Genomic DNA, 16,223 nt, shown 5'->3' with positions numbered 1-16,223 from the left:
AGATAGAGTGTTAGAAATTCAAACCATTAGTTTTATTTTAAGAGCCTGTGGTCAAAACTTATTCAAGGCTCTAGGAGGATGATTTTATGCTTTTAAACAAAGAGAAATCCCATGTTAAATCATGAACACTACTTAATACACTGTAATGAACATCTCTGTTAAATACATTTTAAGCTGTACTTTAGTCTACAGAATGTTTGAAGACTAGTGCTGAGCATTAACTAGTTAGGGCCTGTTAGGTGGGGGTTGTTTCTGTAGTAGATGAACAATGATGAAATCATGAAACAGACTGTGGATCTTATTTACTTCCACTTATGTGGAAGATTTATTCAGCCATGGTCAGACAACACAGAAACACAACACACATGGCTGACAAAGTGCAGACCATCGCTGACCCATGCTGACCAAGATCTCACAATCATTGACAATCATTGGTAAAGTCTTCATCTTCACAGTGTTGCTTATATTCTGCTAGAAGGTAGAGCCCACACATTCCTGGCTGCTTCGGTTCATCTCTAAAAGGCTAGAAAGAAGACATCACCTTGACTCTTCCATTTCTTCAGTCTCAGAGTCACATTTCCTTCTCTGCTCACAACAGACTCTTCAATCCAAATATAACTCTGCTGCTATGAGGTCTCTCACACATATGTCTTACAGCTTCACAAACCTAAAAGAAGAATTACTCTTAGATGGTTGACACAATTTAAAGATATATCCACAAAATTATCAAGATGAATGAATTCATGAAAATACGTACTAACAGGGCCTGTGTCCACAGACAGCGCTTTTTGCGCCCTGAACACCACTTCAGAGCATTTCTCACCACCGCTTATTGTTGGTACCTTACAGTACCAAGGCTACCTTCTCCTTCCCTTGGTAATGACAAATAGGTGTGCTTAATATTGTCTTTAATTCAAGGAAATATGATCAAGGAAAGATGAAAACAATGTCAAGGAGTCGTGTCCTGGCATCAGCAGCTGCTCTTCACCTGGAAATTAAACCCTTGAAAAGAAGAGTCAGACTAGTGTCTCCTCATCATTTGTTGTGGACAAATTTGATGGTTGTAATTGTTTTGATTGGTCACTGAGGGAGAAGTAACATTGACGAGCGTGTTCTTAAAGTTAAACTTCCCTCAACTGCGACAAGAAACAGCTGACACCGAGGGCGTTTTAGCGCTTCGGACTTTGAGCGCTGAACTACATTGGGTTTGTATTGCAAACACTGTCTGTGGAAACAGACCCTTAACCATGTTTAATTAACATCTGAAGTTGATGCATTATTGTTTTTCATTGCGATTAATCGCTTGCTTTGTACCTTTAGGCTCACAATGGATGAGCCTCCTCAGTGTCTCCCTGTAGTCACAGTCATGGAAAACAACAACACCGCTGCATCTTTGAAAGTCATTTCATCTATTTCAAAACTCTCAAAGAGCTCAGCTGGTGAGTCAAAAGTAAATATCCACCTTATGACTTCAAACATTTACCTTCACTTGAGCTGTTTTTATTTAGTTTTTGCCGAGGTTAAGTTATTGTCATAACCTTCAATCTACCAGAAGGTCCTTTACTTTATAGAAGTAAACTACTGGGTTGAATTTCAACAGCCAGTACTCTGAGTTTAAGACAGTGCAACAATTCAAAATAAAAGCCAAACTATTTAAATTCTTAAATGTGAAACGATGGAATTTCAAACATATGATTAAAAATGCTTTTAATCACAATTAACTATTGACATTTTGCGATTAATCAGGATTATAAATTGTCTGACAACCCTATTTAAAACACATGTCTCTTAACATGCTGATAGATTTATTTGCTCTTGGCATTAACTTTGAATTGCATTGGGCTGGATATAGTTTAAATTCTAATGAGAGCTCCCTCCAACATGTTTCCTGCATGATCCAGTCTATAGCTTTTTACTAATTCACTGTGATTACTGTCTCTCTCTCTTCCTCTTTCTGCCGTTATCTCGTCTGCTTAAGAAACTCTTCATCCTCTCAAATGTCCTCCTCACTTCTAACTAACACCAACTGTTTTTTCTCCTTAGGAGCTCTCTTAAGAGCTACGGTGATATAAGAAGATATAATTTTATTTTCCTAGAATTTTCTTGGAATGGCAACTGTTAGTACTCAGAAGCTTTATGAATATGGCCACGGATATTTTGTTCTGTGGGTAAATTGGGAAAAAACCCTGCAGCACGTTTTTTTTAACACGTTTTTATCATGTTTTACATGGTGCATAATGACATGATCAAAAAATGTCTATGCAATGACTCAGAAGACCCAAGCAAAAATGCTATACTGTATAGGCCAGGGATTGGCAACTTTGGTCATGGCAAGGGCCACATTCAATTAATTCTCCCTGCCAAAGGGCCAAATTGTAGTATACAAAAACGATCAATTATGAATCAATTATAAAAAAAATAAATTATGTCTCAAATTTAACTCAACATATATCAGTGATCAAATATTATTATGGATGTATTTCTGGTTTTCATGATTTCATGGCAGATTTTGTAACATTTTCTTCATATTTCCTATTAATCGATATGTAAAAATTGACCTGAGGGCCACGTTGAGGGTTGATGAGGGCCACATGTGGGGCCAGTTGCCCACCCCTGGTATAGGCGGTGTCTGGCAGAGCACTTCTGCTGCTGAGTTGTGAGGGTTAATGTTTACAGTCTCCAGTTCAGTGAAGTGTAGGTTCATGTTGTTGTTCCGCAGGAGCCATATGTTGAGAACATGGTTACTGCAGACTGTGATACACAAAGATTGATTTTGTTTGTTACAATCTGCTCTGCCAGCAGAGACGTTCTTCATTTTAATGATCCAACCAACAGCATATTGAACTGAACTGATTTCTGTTCATACACTGAGGGAGAGAGAGCAGCTCACACAAACATGTTTCACATTAAAATGATCGATTTTAGCCCGGAAGATTAAACTACTCTCGGTGCTTGTCCCTTCATTAAGCTCCCGTCTTGTGTGAAGGAGGTTAACATGTTTATTAGTGAGGTAAAGAGCACAACACGCACTGTACCACAGCAGAGAGGGTGGGGGAGAAGGAGGGGAGACGGTCCAGTAATCGAGCAGACTAGACTGAGCATAAAGCAAGAAACATATTTCCTCTGAGCACGGCTGCCTCAGATAAAGAGCGAGAGAGAAAGAAAAGCACCCGAGATGAAATGTTGTTAGTGTTCACCTGTTAGTCAGAGATATTGGTAATCATTACTGAAACAAATCAGAGTGATTGAAATCTGCTGCTAGAAGTCACTCAGCCTGCAGATTGCGGATCATTAACACTGATTCCACATAATCATTCTCCTGAACTGAGGAGCAGCATACTCACAATTACAGTCACAGAGAGAGAGAGAGATAGAGAGAGAGGAGAGCTTCACTGTTTGAACTTATTACAGAGCTCACTGCCTTTATATCTGACATGCATCTATTTTTAGTATCACGCTATTTGACTTTTCAGCCAACTACTCTCCCTTTGCCTCCACCCCTCTGTCCCTAACATGTTCTATCTTTCTACCTTGTTGTTTATCAGTTGGCATCTCCATGCATCCTGCTGAGTCTGTGTTTGAGGAGGGGGGGTGCACCATATGGTCCTGGTTTGACGATGTTCGATACCTTAATGAGTTATTGTATATTTGAAGGGGAAATTTACTGCTGGGAAGATGGACTCGTCATAAACCCAGACTGTCTCTGCAGAAGAAAGTTGAAAAATGGTTCGGTGCTACATGCATGGCCAGAAATTCTAAATAAAGGGCTGTGTCATTCCATTCTGCCTTAAGGGTTCAAATACTTCATCATCCAGAGTGTACTGAGCTCGTAGCCTTCCACCCCAAGTCCCAAGCTCCCTATTGGATATGTTTGACTGGAGCTTCTGTTGGGTGATTAAATGTTAAATACGAAGCAGATTTCCATGTGTTTACCTGTCAGAGAACGAAAAAGTGGTCACCAAGCAACATGCACCGTTATGTGTACCGCACATTGCATCCTACCTGAAAGGCCCAAATGTCCCATAGAGTCTGCTTTTGTAATGGTTAATCCTTCTTTACAACGGTCATCTGCCGAGAAATATAGGTCCAATGCTATGTGTAATTGGCCAATCAGAATAAAGTACTTTTAAAGTACTATTAATTATGAGTTAATTAAGTCATTAATAATGCAGCATAGCAACTTCAGTCTATAGTGCTCCATTACCTCAGGGACACCTCCAGCTGTCCCCGGCTCTCCCTCTCTCTCCTCATCGCTGTTCTGGTTTAAAGAGTGACTGGGGTAACTGGAGACTTGCAATTGAATGTGTCACTTTCCTTCTTCAACATCTGTTGTAACTATGACGACGACTGACACTTTGGCTCCAATTTACCCGTTAACAATGGTCACTTGTTAATCTGTAACAACGGCTGGTGACCTCTTGCTCCTCTATGATTCCTCCCTCTGCTCTGGCTCTAAGTAGCTCAGAATGTCAGACTCCAACATCACAGTATTGAAACTGTTTTCCTCCTGATCCACTGTAAGGCTGTTTTCTGCCATGTTTTCTGCCATGTTGGGGTTTTTTGACTCTGGCTCCGCCCCTCTTTCAAAATATAACATGAATCAAGCACCAGAGGAGGTTTGTGACCCTGTATAATCCAGCTCTCTCAGAACGCTCCGTTTTGGTGTGTGTGTCTCTTTAAATTCAATAACAGAGCATTTTTCTCTGTGTTGGTAGACTTATGCAGACCACAAAGAAAGGACTGGATGGATTTATTTCACATTTTGTGGGTCAGTAGACACTCAGGTTACCCAAATAAATGTTCACAAACACTGTACAAGTGGATTTTTCATCATATGTCTCGTTAAATACCTAAGATCAGATCTGCTGTCTTGTGGGGCGAACCCCGAGGACAGCCGAGTACGCACTCTGTGGATTGTCACGTGAAAAAAACGATAGCCAATTATAAAGCAAGCTGTCTAATCTTTCTACTCGTCTCCCAACATACTTGTTTACTCAAAAGTCGCTTTCAACTGCGAGAGATTGAGTAAGATTTTAAGTTTTTAGAGTGAGGACTCTGGTTGTTGGTGAATGAATCTGTTGTAGGGCTTTTACGCTGCAGGAGGAGCTGTAAGTGTGAACACAAATAGACTTCACCCGGAGTTTCTCCTGCCAGACCCTTAGTATTTATTCCGCAGCAAGTCCAAGTGAGCTGATGTGAGAATGCAGCAGGACATTCTCAGGAGAAATCACCTGGAGCCAATAGAAGGGGGTGGTGACGTTAATATACTGTGACTGCTGCACGCTTCATAGAGTGCCTGCATGCGACCGCTATGATCTCCCTGCACATAAATAAACAGCTGCAATATGTTTTCTGTTCTCCAGGATGTTGTTCTCCTCTCTGGTGGTTGGCGTCTTTCTGTTGAACTACATGTGGCATTGCTAAAGATACAAATATTTTCATTATAGCATCGTATAGTGGACTCTGTTGCGTCGTCTGAATATTGGAATATCTGGAGCAGTCCTCCTGAAATGATCTAGATATTTACAGGAGTGTAAATGTGAAACAGGCTTTAGTGTGTGGTAAGCTGTCTTGGTCTAATCATTGCTCTCCACACACTCATGTTGAAAGGAGAAGATCCCAAAAATTACAATTATCAAGAGCATAGCATTTACCTTTCACAGATAGATTAAGTTTAAACAGCCACAGTTACACAGTTACAGGCAGTCATGCTCCTTTCAGCCTGTCTGTTCTGAGATGTGTCAGCATTCAGTACCTGCAGGTCCAGAGCGGTGAGCTGCTTCCCCTTCTCTCCTGAGCTGCGTTTGTACTCCTCCAAGGTCCAGGACGGCTGACCACGCTTCCCGTCCGACACGCTGGTGAGCCTCAGGTCCGTGTACAGGGGGCTACCTTTGACGTGGGCTTTAACGGAGGGGGGGAAGGGGTGAGGAGAGAAAACCTGCTCGACCAGGTAGGGGTCCTTCGGGGGTTTAGGGGGGCGGTGGGCCTGGGGGAGCTCGTACTGACGCTCTCGCTCTGCCTGGAAATAAAGACAAGACAGGTCTTAATATATCTCCATTTAAGATTCGACAGGAGAGTCACTCAGAGTGCATGAAGCAGAGCGTCCGTCTGAGCATTCAGAGGCTGTCATACTTTATACTACAGTACACAGTGAGCACATACTGTTAAATATCTTCAGACTGCAGAAGTAAATGTCTAGTGAGGTGCTGAGATGCTGCTCAATAGAATCTAGAGGACTGCACAATCATGCACAAACAGGGAACAGTCTGTCACTGCTGAAATTTAGGTTTTCAATCTGAATAAATCTGGTCAAAATACATTTAGTTGAGTTTTTGGATCCTGACAGACAGACAGATAAACCTCTTTGTTAAATTGTAAGATCATGTTTTAATCAGATACATCTTTTACATCGCCTCAAACCAGACTTTATGGAAGAAATGTCATGTTTTTGAAGTAGACATACTAATGTTGTACTCAAGGAGGGAACTGCTCTTTTATCATACTATACCTGGGCAAAATCCCAGACAATCTCATGTCAGACGATAAATATCTCTATAAAGTCCTTCTGGTTGCAGCTAAGAAAGCAATCACACAGAAATGGCTGCAGGCAAACTCCCCATCAAAGGATGATTGGTTAGCAATAATCAACAAAATACCCTGCATGGAGAGACTGTCCTTCTCATTAAGGCTAAAGTTTGACCAATATATAAAAGTCTGGAAGAAATGGAATATGTACTGTACGGAATGTAACTCATCTTAAATGAAAAACACTGATTTGTGTATTTTGACTAATGTATGGCCCAGGTTACCTTTTTTCTTTTCTTTCCATTTTTTATTCCCTTCTTTTCTTTTGTCTTGTTTTACTCTGAAAATATCAATAAAAAAAAAAAGTATCAAAAAAAGAACAGTGTCTGAACTGACAGACCTGACTGTATGACTGACTCTGTATCTGAATGTAAAATTGTAACTTTTTCCTTGGATGACTTTTGGATTAAGTTTCATCGTCTCTTATGTGTTACCAAGCTAGCTGTTGACTCACAAACCCAACAGAGAGTATGTCCAGTTTATAAAAAATGCCACCACCAAATGCAGCAGTTATTATGCCTTGGTACTTACAAAATGCATACTGGTGTCCCAGTATGTGAATTCACATTGTATTAGGGAATTGGGGAAGCGTGTGAGGCATGGTGTTCCACATACACACACTCAGATGGTAAATGGTAAATGGACTTGAGCTTGTATAGTTCAAGTGGCTACACCTACCCATTCACAATCTAATGGCTGAGGTTTCTATATGTAAAGTGACCGTCTGAAGTAACTAATCCCATTCATACACACTCATGCACCGCTGATGAAGCAGAGGGAGCAATTCAGGGTTAAGTGGCATGCCCACATCGGACATGTGGCTGCAGGAGCTGGGGATCGACCCCCAACCTCCCAGTTGAGAGACGACCAACTCTACCAACTGAGCCTCAGCTGCCCTTGTGTACACACACACACACACACACACACACACACACACACACACACACACACACACACACACACACACACACACACACACACACACACACACACACACACACACACACACACACACACACACACACACACACACACACACACACACACACACGCTGTACTGTCTCACCAACTCACATCGCCAACTTCTTAACCCTCTGTTACTACCGCAGAGTTTGGTGACAAGTCCAAACTCAAACTTCGATTTGAGGCTACTATAAACATTTCAAACCATTAAAAACACGAGTTGTCCGCCTGAAATATAGACCGTGAAATTAAACTTAATCAATTCAGCTGGTTCTTGTTTGATTCTAGTAAGGATCCGCATATTCTGCAGCAGAAAGAAGCCCATCACACTCCCATATTTCTCCATCCAATCAAAAGAGTGTTTCTCCTCCATCACAGAGTTATTCATTTCCAGGGAGCAGTTTTTTCTGAACAGCTCTCCTTTTTTATGAAATATATTTTTTCATCCGCGCACACAGAACACTGAACAGAGAATAAAGCATAGCTGCAGACAGAGTATCGATCGTGGAGATCCCTCGGCACTCAGAAGAAGCTGCCAGCAATACAAAGCACAGAGAGAAACGTGTCTGCAAGAGTCAATGAAGGAGGAATAAACGCGTTTGTCTTTATTAAGCAGGGACGCTAAGGAGGCTCTCCTGTTCATATGTCAACTGTACAGTGTTAGAGAGACTTTTGCCTGTTACCAAAGCTTGCCCAAGCAGCACATTCATGAGTCATGAACAGTTTTCTGTTCTGTAATATTCAAGTTTTCTGTAACATTTGGCATTTAAATACGGCGCCTGATGGGGATTGACTCACTTTTGGGAGCAAGACTCTTGTGGTCAGTCGAGGAACTGCAGTTTTTGTGACTTCTATGTTTTATTCCATATTAACACTTTAAACAAATCAAAAATGTCAGCCGGCATTAATTATTAATTAATCTCAGGGCCATATGTAGGCATAACTATGGTGGACCTGAAGGTCAAAACACATGTGCGTTTCACAAAACAACATTTACAAAGATAGGTTGGTCAACCCTCCTTGTTCGTGATTACCGCATTATCACGAAACCAGAATTTTAACCTGCAATATGATTCTAAAATGCACAAACGCACAATACATTGCTAACCTATTTGTGAAATTTCGACAGTGCTCTCACTCTTTCACTCGCAGCAGCTTACCTGAACAAATATTTTTCAAAGCTTCCATAACCTTCGATACCATCAATCCATTAAACAGCAAAAACTCATTATTTTAGAATATGAAGTGTTGAAATGTATCAAAATATCAAACATAACCCTTTTTGTTTTAAAGATTTATTTTGGGGCTTTTGTGCCTTCAATGGAGAGATAGGACAGTGGATAGAATCCAAAATCAGGGAGAGAGAGAGAGGGGAATGACATGCAGGGAAAAAGCCACAGGTGGGATTCGAACCTCGGTCGCCCGCTTGGGGGACCATGGCCTCCATACATGGGGCGCACGCACTAACCACTGCACCACCAGCAGCATGATAACCCTTTTTGTGATTGGAAAGATCCAAAAATGTTCCTGCAGTATAGGCTAAAAGCTGCAGTTACAGGATGCTTTCTCTACAACACCAGTTTTCTCACAACAGCGCCACCTAGTGATTGGATGCCCACAAACAAGCAACGAGAAGTGTAATTTCCCCTTTTTTGGTAATCTGAAAAGAGACATTTAAAATTTGAGGAATGTTGTGTTCCTTAAATGTTTTTGAATTTAAGATTTTTCTTACTTTTTTCTGTAGGGATTCGTTAAATGTTGTGTTTTGTGAAATGCTGTTGTGCTCCGTCCTTCATGGCCACCAAACTCAGAAACAACCCGGTCAGCACCAAACGAAAGGTCAGCAAAGACACTCTGTAGACTCTTATATGAGACTGAAGAAAAAATGTGTGTTTTATCCCACTGGCCTGCAGACTTAGGGCGCGGTCACACTGGTCATCTGTACCATGCTGTACTCAAGCCTGATTGCCCCCCCGCTGCGCCATTCCCACGCTGGCCGGCACAGCCCACAGTCACATTGGCCAGTACTAATCGTGCCTAAAAGCACGATTACCTCTTGTACATAATGTCTTAATACAACACATGCACGCGAGAGAGAGAGAGAGAGAGAGAGAGAGAGAGAGAGAGAGACGCGCAGTCGAGTCCGCGTCACAGAGAACATGACAGCTACTTTACAGCTTATTTTAAGCCATTTTAATCAGACACAGCAACAAATAAATGAATTGTTCTCCGATGGAGAACAACACAGAGAACATGAGAGCTACTTTGTGTCTTATATTGTGTCATGTTAGTCAGATACAGACATGAAACTCTGGATTTCTCCATAATGAAGGCTGTCAGCGTTGTTTACCCGCGTGCTTGTGCTCGTGTATGAAGTGTACCGTGCTGAAACACACCTCTCTGAAGTGAGCCAAAGCCCAGGAAGTGTACCGTGCCTGAGCACGATACGGAGCGGTCACACTGGTCAAATGAACTGGACTTTAGGGTTGAAGCGTGCTAGGGCACGGTACGGATGGCCAGTGTGACCGCGCCCTTAATACTTAGATACTCATATCTATTACCTGTTTTAATCTTGTGTGTCTGTCCACAGTTATCTATCAGGAATGTGATCTTATTTTTGACAAATGACCTTGATTGTCAATCAGGGTTTTCTGCATCATAACCCCTGCTGTGCCAAAGCAGTGTCATGACTGAACGAATAATAAGATGTGGCCTTATTTTATCCAAGCTTACAGAACAGCAATGCTCCATGTTTCTAATAAGCCTGAGGGTGGGTTTTCACCTGGTAGCATTGGGCAGGTTTGAACCTGAGATCAGTGGCTGGTTCAATCAAAGAACACTGTTATGAAATCTGGTTTTGTAGAACAGAATGGATATACAGTTAACTGGCATTTTCACATACATAAAATGTACAGGTACACTGGAACATTTGTGCATTGTTCCCAGAGCAGCTCTGATGGATTTTTGGAGCCTTCCAGGCATGCTTGTACTCAGTGTTATCCCCTGACTTTAAAGCTGCACACTTGGACTCGAGTGCACCAGTTGGGCATACAAAGACAGGTCTGATCTCTTATGTCAGACTGAGCTAGGGCAGACTTTTTGAACACTGTGGTGCACACTGTGTGCACCACGCCTAACTGAGAACGGTCGTAGCTGTGCCTACTTTTCACACAGCGCATCACTCATGCATATTTGCAGAGCGCTATGTGAAGACACAGGATGATGTGTGTTGCCAAGTAACACACTTCATCCTGTCTAACTTCTCCATCAAACTACAGACAGGAGATATGGATAACAGAAACCAAATGAAAGTACATTTTGTATTGAATGAAGAAAATAGGAAACTAATGCAGTAGTTGAGCTGTCTCAATAGAGTTGTATGCAACATAAAAAAAATGTTCCTGCTGAAAGACTAGAAAACACCAACACGTGAATCCTGTCAATGCATCCAACTTAGGCAACCTTTTAAAAAAAATACAAGTCCCTGATTGGTCTTTGCTGCTCGTTCAAGTGTGGATGAAAGGTGGATGAAGTTCTGGAAGCAGCTTTCTAGAGCCAAGGAAAACTTTCTCATGGCTCAGCAACATTAACCCTGTCTGCCAGTGTTTTGATATGCCGCTTGCATCTGCCCTGCTCCGCTGTCTTAAATTTAGGAGTCTTTACAATGAAACGAGCAACCCACAAGGTTATTTACTAATTAGTGTATCAATGTTTTTTTGTTTTTTTAATGGATGATTAACTTTGACATAATGAGAGAAAAGTAGTTAAAAAGTGTGCAAACACACTGAGGGCCTGATTTACTTGGATCACAGTCACTAATAGCTTCAAACAGTCGTAGAGCCAGACTTGTTTTTCACTGTGGGGGCCAAACTAAGCCACTTACTTCTGCAGGGGTGATTCATGTTCACATGAAGAGCATTTATTTTATCTCTGCTAATCATGCCTACTTTAACTACTAGTACTGAATTATCACATTTTTTTGTTGTTGCTATGTACCCGATTCAGTGGCAGCAAGTCCTTGTAGCTCCATAGTGTATGTTTTTCTAATAATGTTTTTTATTATTTATGTCGTTTTAGTGTGTATGGTCGACTGACAATGAGTACACTGACAAGGTTAGTGTACTCGAGAGAGGACCTCCTTATTCTGCAACGGACAAGTCGTGGAGCAAGTCATCAAATCTTCGCTATGGTACGAGCAGACAGAGATGAGAGAGCGAGTGGAAAGACTTTTAGTATTTTAATCATCCGATAATGTCTATGCAGTTTTAAATTAATATTGATGTTTTGTTTTCTCTGTTTGTTCTAACTTGTGAGCTATGGGACTCTCCTGAATTTCCCCTAGGGGATGAAGAAAGTATTTATCTATCTATCTATCTATCTATCTATCTATCAATCTACAGTGGGTACGGAAAGTATTCAGACCCCTTTACATTTTTCACTCTGTTTCATTGCAGCCATTTGCTAAAATCAAAAAAGTTCATTTTATTTCTCATTAATGTACACTCAGCACCCCATCTTGACAGAAAAAAAAAACAGAAATGTAGAGATTTTTCAAATGTATTAAAAAAGAAAAACTGAAATATCACATGGTCATAAGTATTCAGACCCTTTGCTCAGTATTGAGTAGAAGCACCCTTTTGAGCTAGTACAGCCATGAGTCTTCTTGGGAATGATGCAACAAGTTTTTCACACCTGGATTTGGGGATCCTCTGCCATTCTTCCTTGCAGATCCTCTCCAGTTCTGTCAGGTTGGATGATGAACGTTGGTGGACAGCCATTTTCAGGTCTCTCCAGAGATGCTCAATTGGGTTTAGGTCAGGGCTCTGGCTGGGCCAGTCAAGAATGGTCACAGAGTTGTTCTGAAGCCACTCCTTTGTTATTTTAGCTGTGTGCTTAGGGTCATTGTCTTGTTGGAAGGTGAACCTTCGGCCCAGTCTGAGGTCCTGAGCACTCTGGAAGAGGTTTTCTTCCAGGATATCTCTGTACTTGGCCGCATTCATCTTTGCTTCAATTGCAACCAGCAGCTGAAAAACACCCCCATAGCATGACGCTGCCACCACCATGTTTCACTGTTGGGATTGTATTGGGCAGGTGATGAGCAGTGCCTGGTTTTCTCCACACATACTGCTTAGAATGAAAGCCAAAAAGTTCAATCTTGGTCTCATCAGCCCAGAGAATCTTCTGTCTCATAGTCTGGGAGTCCTTCATGTGTTTTTTGGCAAACTCTATGCAGGCTTTCATATGTCTTGCACTGAGGAGAGGCTTCCGTCGGGCCACTCTGCCATAAAGCCCTGACTGGTGGAGGGCTGCAGTGATAGTTGACTTTGTGGAACTTTCTTCCATCTCCCTACTGCATCTCTGGAGCTCAGCCACAGTGATCTTTGGGTTCTTCTTTACCTCTCTCACCAAGGCTCTTCTCCCACGATTGCTCAGTTTGGCTGGACGGCCAGGTCTAGGAAGAGTTCTGGTCGTCCCAAACTTCTTCCATTTAAGGATTATGGAGGCCACTGTGCTCTTAGGAACCTTGAGTGCTGCAGAAATTCTTTTGTAACCTTGGCCAGATCTGTGCCTTGCCACAATTCAGTCTCTGAGCTCCTTGGGCAGTTCCTTCAACCTCATGATTCTCATTTGCTCTGACATGCACTGTGAGCTGTAAGGTCTTATATAGACAGGTGTGTGCCTTTCCTAATCAAGTCCAATCAGTTTAATTAAACACAACTGGACTCCAATGAAGGAGCAGAACCATCTCAAGGAGGATCAGAAGAAATGGACAGCATGTGAGTTAAATATGAGTGTCACAGCAAAGGGTCTGAATACTTAAAACCATGTGATATTTCAGTTTTTCTTTTTTAATAAATTTGCAAAAATGTCTACATTTCTGTTTTTTTTCTGTCAAGATGGGGTGCTGAGTGTACATTAATGAGAAATAAAATGAACTTTTTTGATTTTAGCAAATGGCTGCAATGAAACAGAGTGAAAAATGTAAAGGGGTCTGAATACTTTCCGTACCCACTGTATATGCCTACCTGTGGGGGGTTTTTCCACTAAAAGTACCTCAAAGCACCAACCAAGTGGCAACATGTAAATCTTCTTATCTTAATTCTTTAAGGACTCACAAAGAAAATGTATGTCCAAAGTCAAAGTTTAAAGTACTAACAAAGTGAAACGTGTAAGGAAAGCAGTCATTTCACAGATTTAGCGGTCGCAAAGGCAGCGTATCCCGTTTGTGAGTCAGGCCCTGAGAGACAGCTTTGTCCATGCTGTAGTTGAGCGAAGAGCTCCTCAATTCAAACAAAACCAAAATCAGCTCACTGTCTGAGTAATCTCTGAGTATGTTTACAGATGACTTTCTCGCTCTCGTGTTAATGCCTTTGCATTGATCATCCTGTAAACAAGAAGGGCTGTCATAGTGTTTTCCTTTTTAAGTTTTGACTGTTGCGTTTTCTGTTTGTATTACCTCCGATACTAGTCTTAACTTTCTAAACTTAAGCCTGCTCCATCCTAGACATAAAAGTTACACCCAGGTGCAACTCAAGCAGGGCTTAAGTCAAGCTAGTGTACAGGGTTTAACTTTAAGTTTGTTTTAACTTCCAGGTAGAAGTAACGTTCCATCCAGGAGTCACCCAGCTTCTGCACCCAGCTCCAGCTCCTTATCTTCATGCTTCTGTCTGCTTTGAGCCAGGGCTTCTAATTCTAAAATACATCAGTAGTCAGGGAGAGAACACAAATGGATGTGCACCAGTTTATAAAGCTGCTTACAGTGCCTGTGTACCCAGGGATGTTATTTATGGCATCCTTGGAAATGTTCATGTCTGTGTCTTCTAAAGCAGCTCTGTCAGTCCACATCTTCACAGCTATGACTGTGACTGGATTTGCTTTCAGCCTTGTGATGTGAGTTGGATGTAACAGGATTGCTAGCTGGTCAGACTTCCCAAAGTAAGGATTGGGCTTTACCAGAGTAAATGGACTTTACACCGCAGGTCAGACTTACCCATTCATACCACATTCACACACAGAAGGCAGAGGCTGCTATGTAAAGTGTGCTAAATAATACATTCATACACGCCCCTAATGCACCAGCGGGAGCCATTTGGTGTTCAGTGTTTTGCCCAAGGACACTTCAACATGTGACTACAAGTGCTCGGGATCGAACCCCCAACCGTCATGTTAAGAGACAACCAACTCTACCACTGAGCCCCACTATAAGGACTAGACATTTCTAATGTTACTATAGCAGTGATCCAATGAGTTGTTTCCCCTGGCGGGTAAATTAACACACTGTTCATGTTTTCGGATGCCTTTCTGGAGATTACAAATACAGTCCCCTAAAAACATTGAGAGCAGCATCAGGTAGTTCTCGCCATAGCCATACAGTAGGTGTTGGAAAACGGTACTGACTACCTAGGGCCCCAATGGAGGAAGGACTCGCTAAATAAATACCATCAAACCCAGTGTAAAAGACTCACTTTGAATTTCCTTTTTTTTCCTTTAACCAAAAAAGTGAGCTACGTCCTTGTGTAAAACTCTGAGAGCTAGTTTTATTTTGCCATAAACGGCTTCGTCGCACAGACAAGCGTCATCATAATAGCAAGTGCCGCCACCAGCAACACCCAGTTGACGTGACATGACGTGATTGAAAATCCACCTCCATTGGTTGCCTGCTTGCAATACACAACTGCACAGCTGAACAGATATTGCATGTTGTGGACTTTCCGGGGTTAATTGTGGCCGTGGTGGAAAAAGGGGGGGGGGGGGGGGATATTCTGACTGAGAGCGAGGGGAGCAGGACAGACTCTTGAGGCTTCTCAATGTGCCCTAAATAGCAGGCTGATCTCAGAGTTCCAGCTGGTGGGTTTGTTGATGCTTCATTGTTGGCAGAGAAGCCGAGTGTGGCATCTGAGACCCGACTATTGTTATCTTTACGCTTCTCCTCCTCCTCCGACTCTAGTTATCATCATCATCAAACCCAGACCCTGAGAGAAAAGACTGAATAGATGAATGAAAATTGATTAAAGAAAAATTCATGTAAGAGTTAACAGCACTCACTATCAGAGGATAAACCAATGACATATCTACCTAGCACCGTTAAATATAACAGTCCCTTCCAGTCTTCCTGCCAGGGATTAGGGATAGTCGTGTCCAATCCCTGAGCAGGGTGGGTGGTTGATTTTTGTTGACTTTTTGTTAAGCACAGTCCCCGAAACTTAAGCACACATATCAAGATATGTATAAAGAAAAACCTCTATTATTGTCGTTGTCACTTGAATGTAACTAGGGGGTTTGCAGAATCTATGGAACGACTAGTGATCAGAATTCAAATGATAATGCAAATTGGATGACTGAATATTAATTTTAAATATAGGTCAAATAATACACCCATATTCTGAAACTTGAAAAGCATTTCTGTTAATGCATTTTCATTTTCAAATTAGCTTTATCAGTTCAATTCTGATCACTAGCTGCTTCCATACAGAATCATCCTTTATTATCTTAATCTGGTTGTAATGTGGTGTGTTTCCCTCACACTGATGAGGACACCCTCCTGCTCATACATGAAGAGAAAACACAACGACGACACAGTCTCTCCAGATGGAAACTATAAATAAAAAGATTAATTATTCACCGACAGAGGGGAGAATTAAAAAAAACGGGTAGACTATGAGATTAAATTTCTG

The 16,223-nt window shown here is 41.7% G+C and overlaps 1 protein-coding gene across 1 annotated transcript in view; it reads right to left on the bottom strand.

Moving 5' to 3' along the window:
- minar1 (membrane integral NOTCH2 associated receptor 1) overlaps positions 1-16,223 on the bottom strand; it is a 43,030-nt gene that overhangs the window by 6,134 nt on the left and 20,673 nt on the right. Inside the window, exon 3 of the mRNA XM_020631547.3 lies at positions 5,756-6,019. Coding sequence (XP_020487203.1) covers positions 5,756-6,019 — 264 coding nt within the window. The remainder of the gene's footprint in view (positions 1-5,755; positions 6,020-16,223) is intronic.

This window comes from Labrus bergylta, chromosome 3 (genome assembly GCF_963930695.1).
Source record: "Labrus bergylta chromosome 3, fLabBer1.1, whole genome shotgun sequence".
Taxonomy (NCBI): Eukaryota; Metazoa; Chordata; class Actinopteri; order Labriformes; family Labridae; genus Labrus; species Labrus bergylta.
The sequence above is the reverse complement of the archived record's forward strand: the minus strand, read 5'-3'. Positions and strand labels throughout refer to the sequence as shown.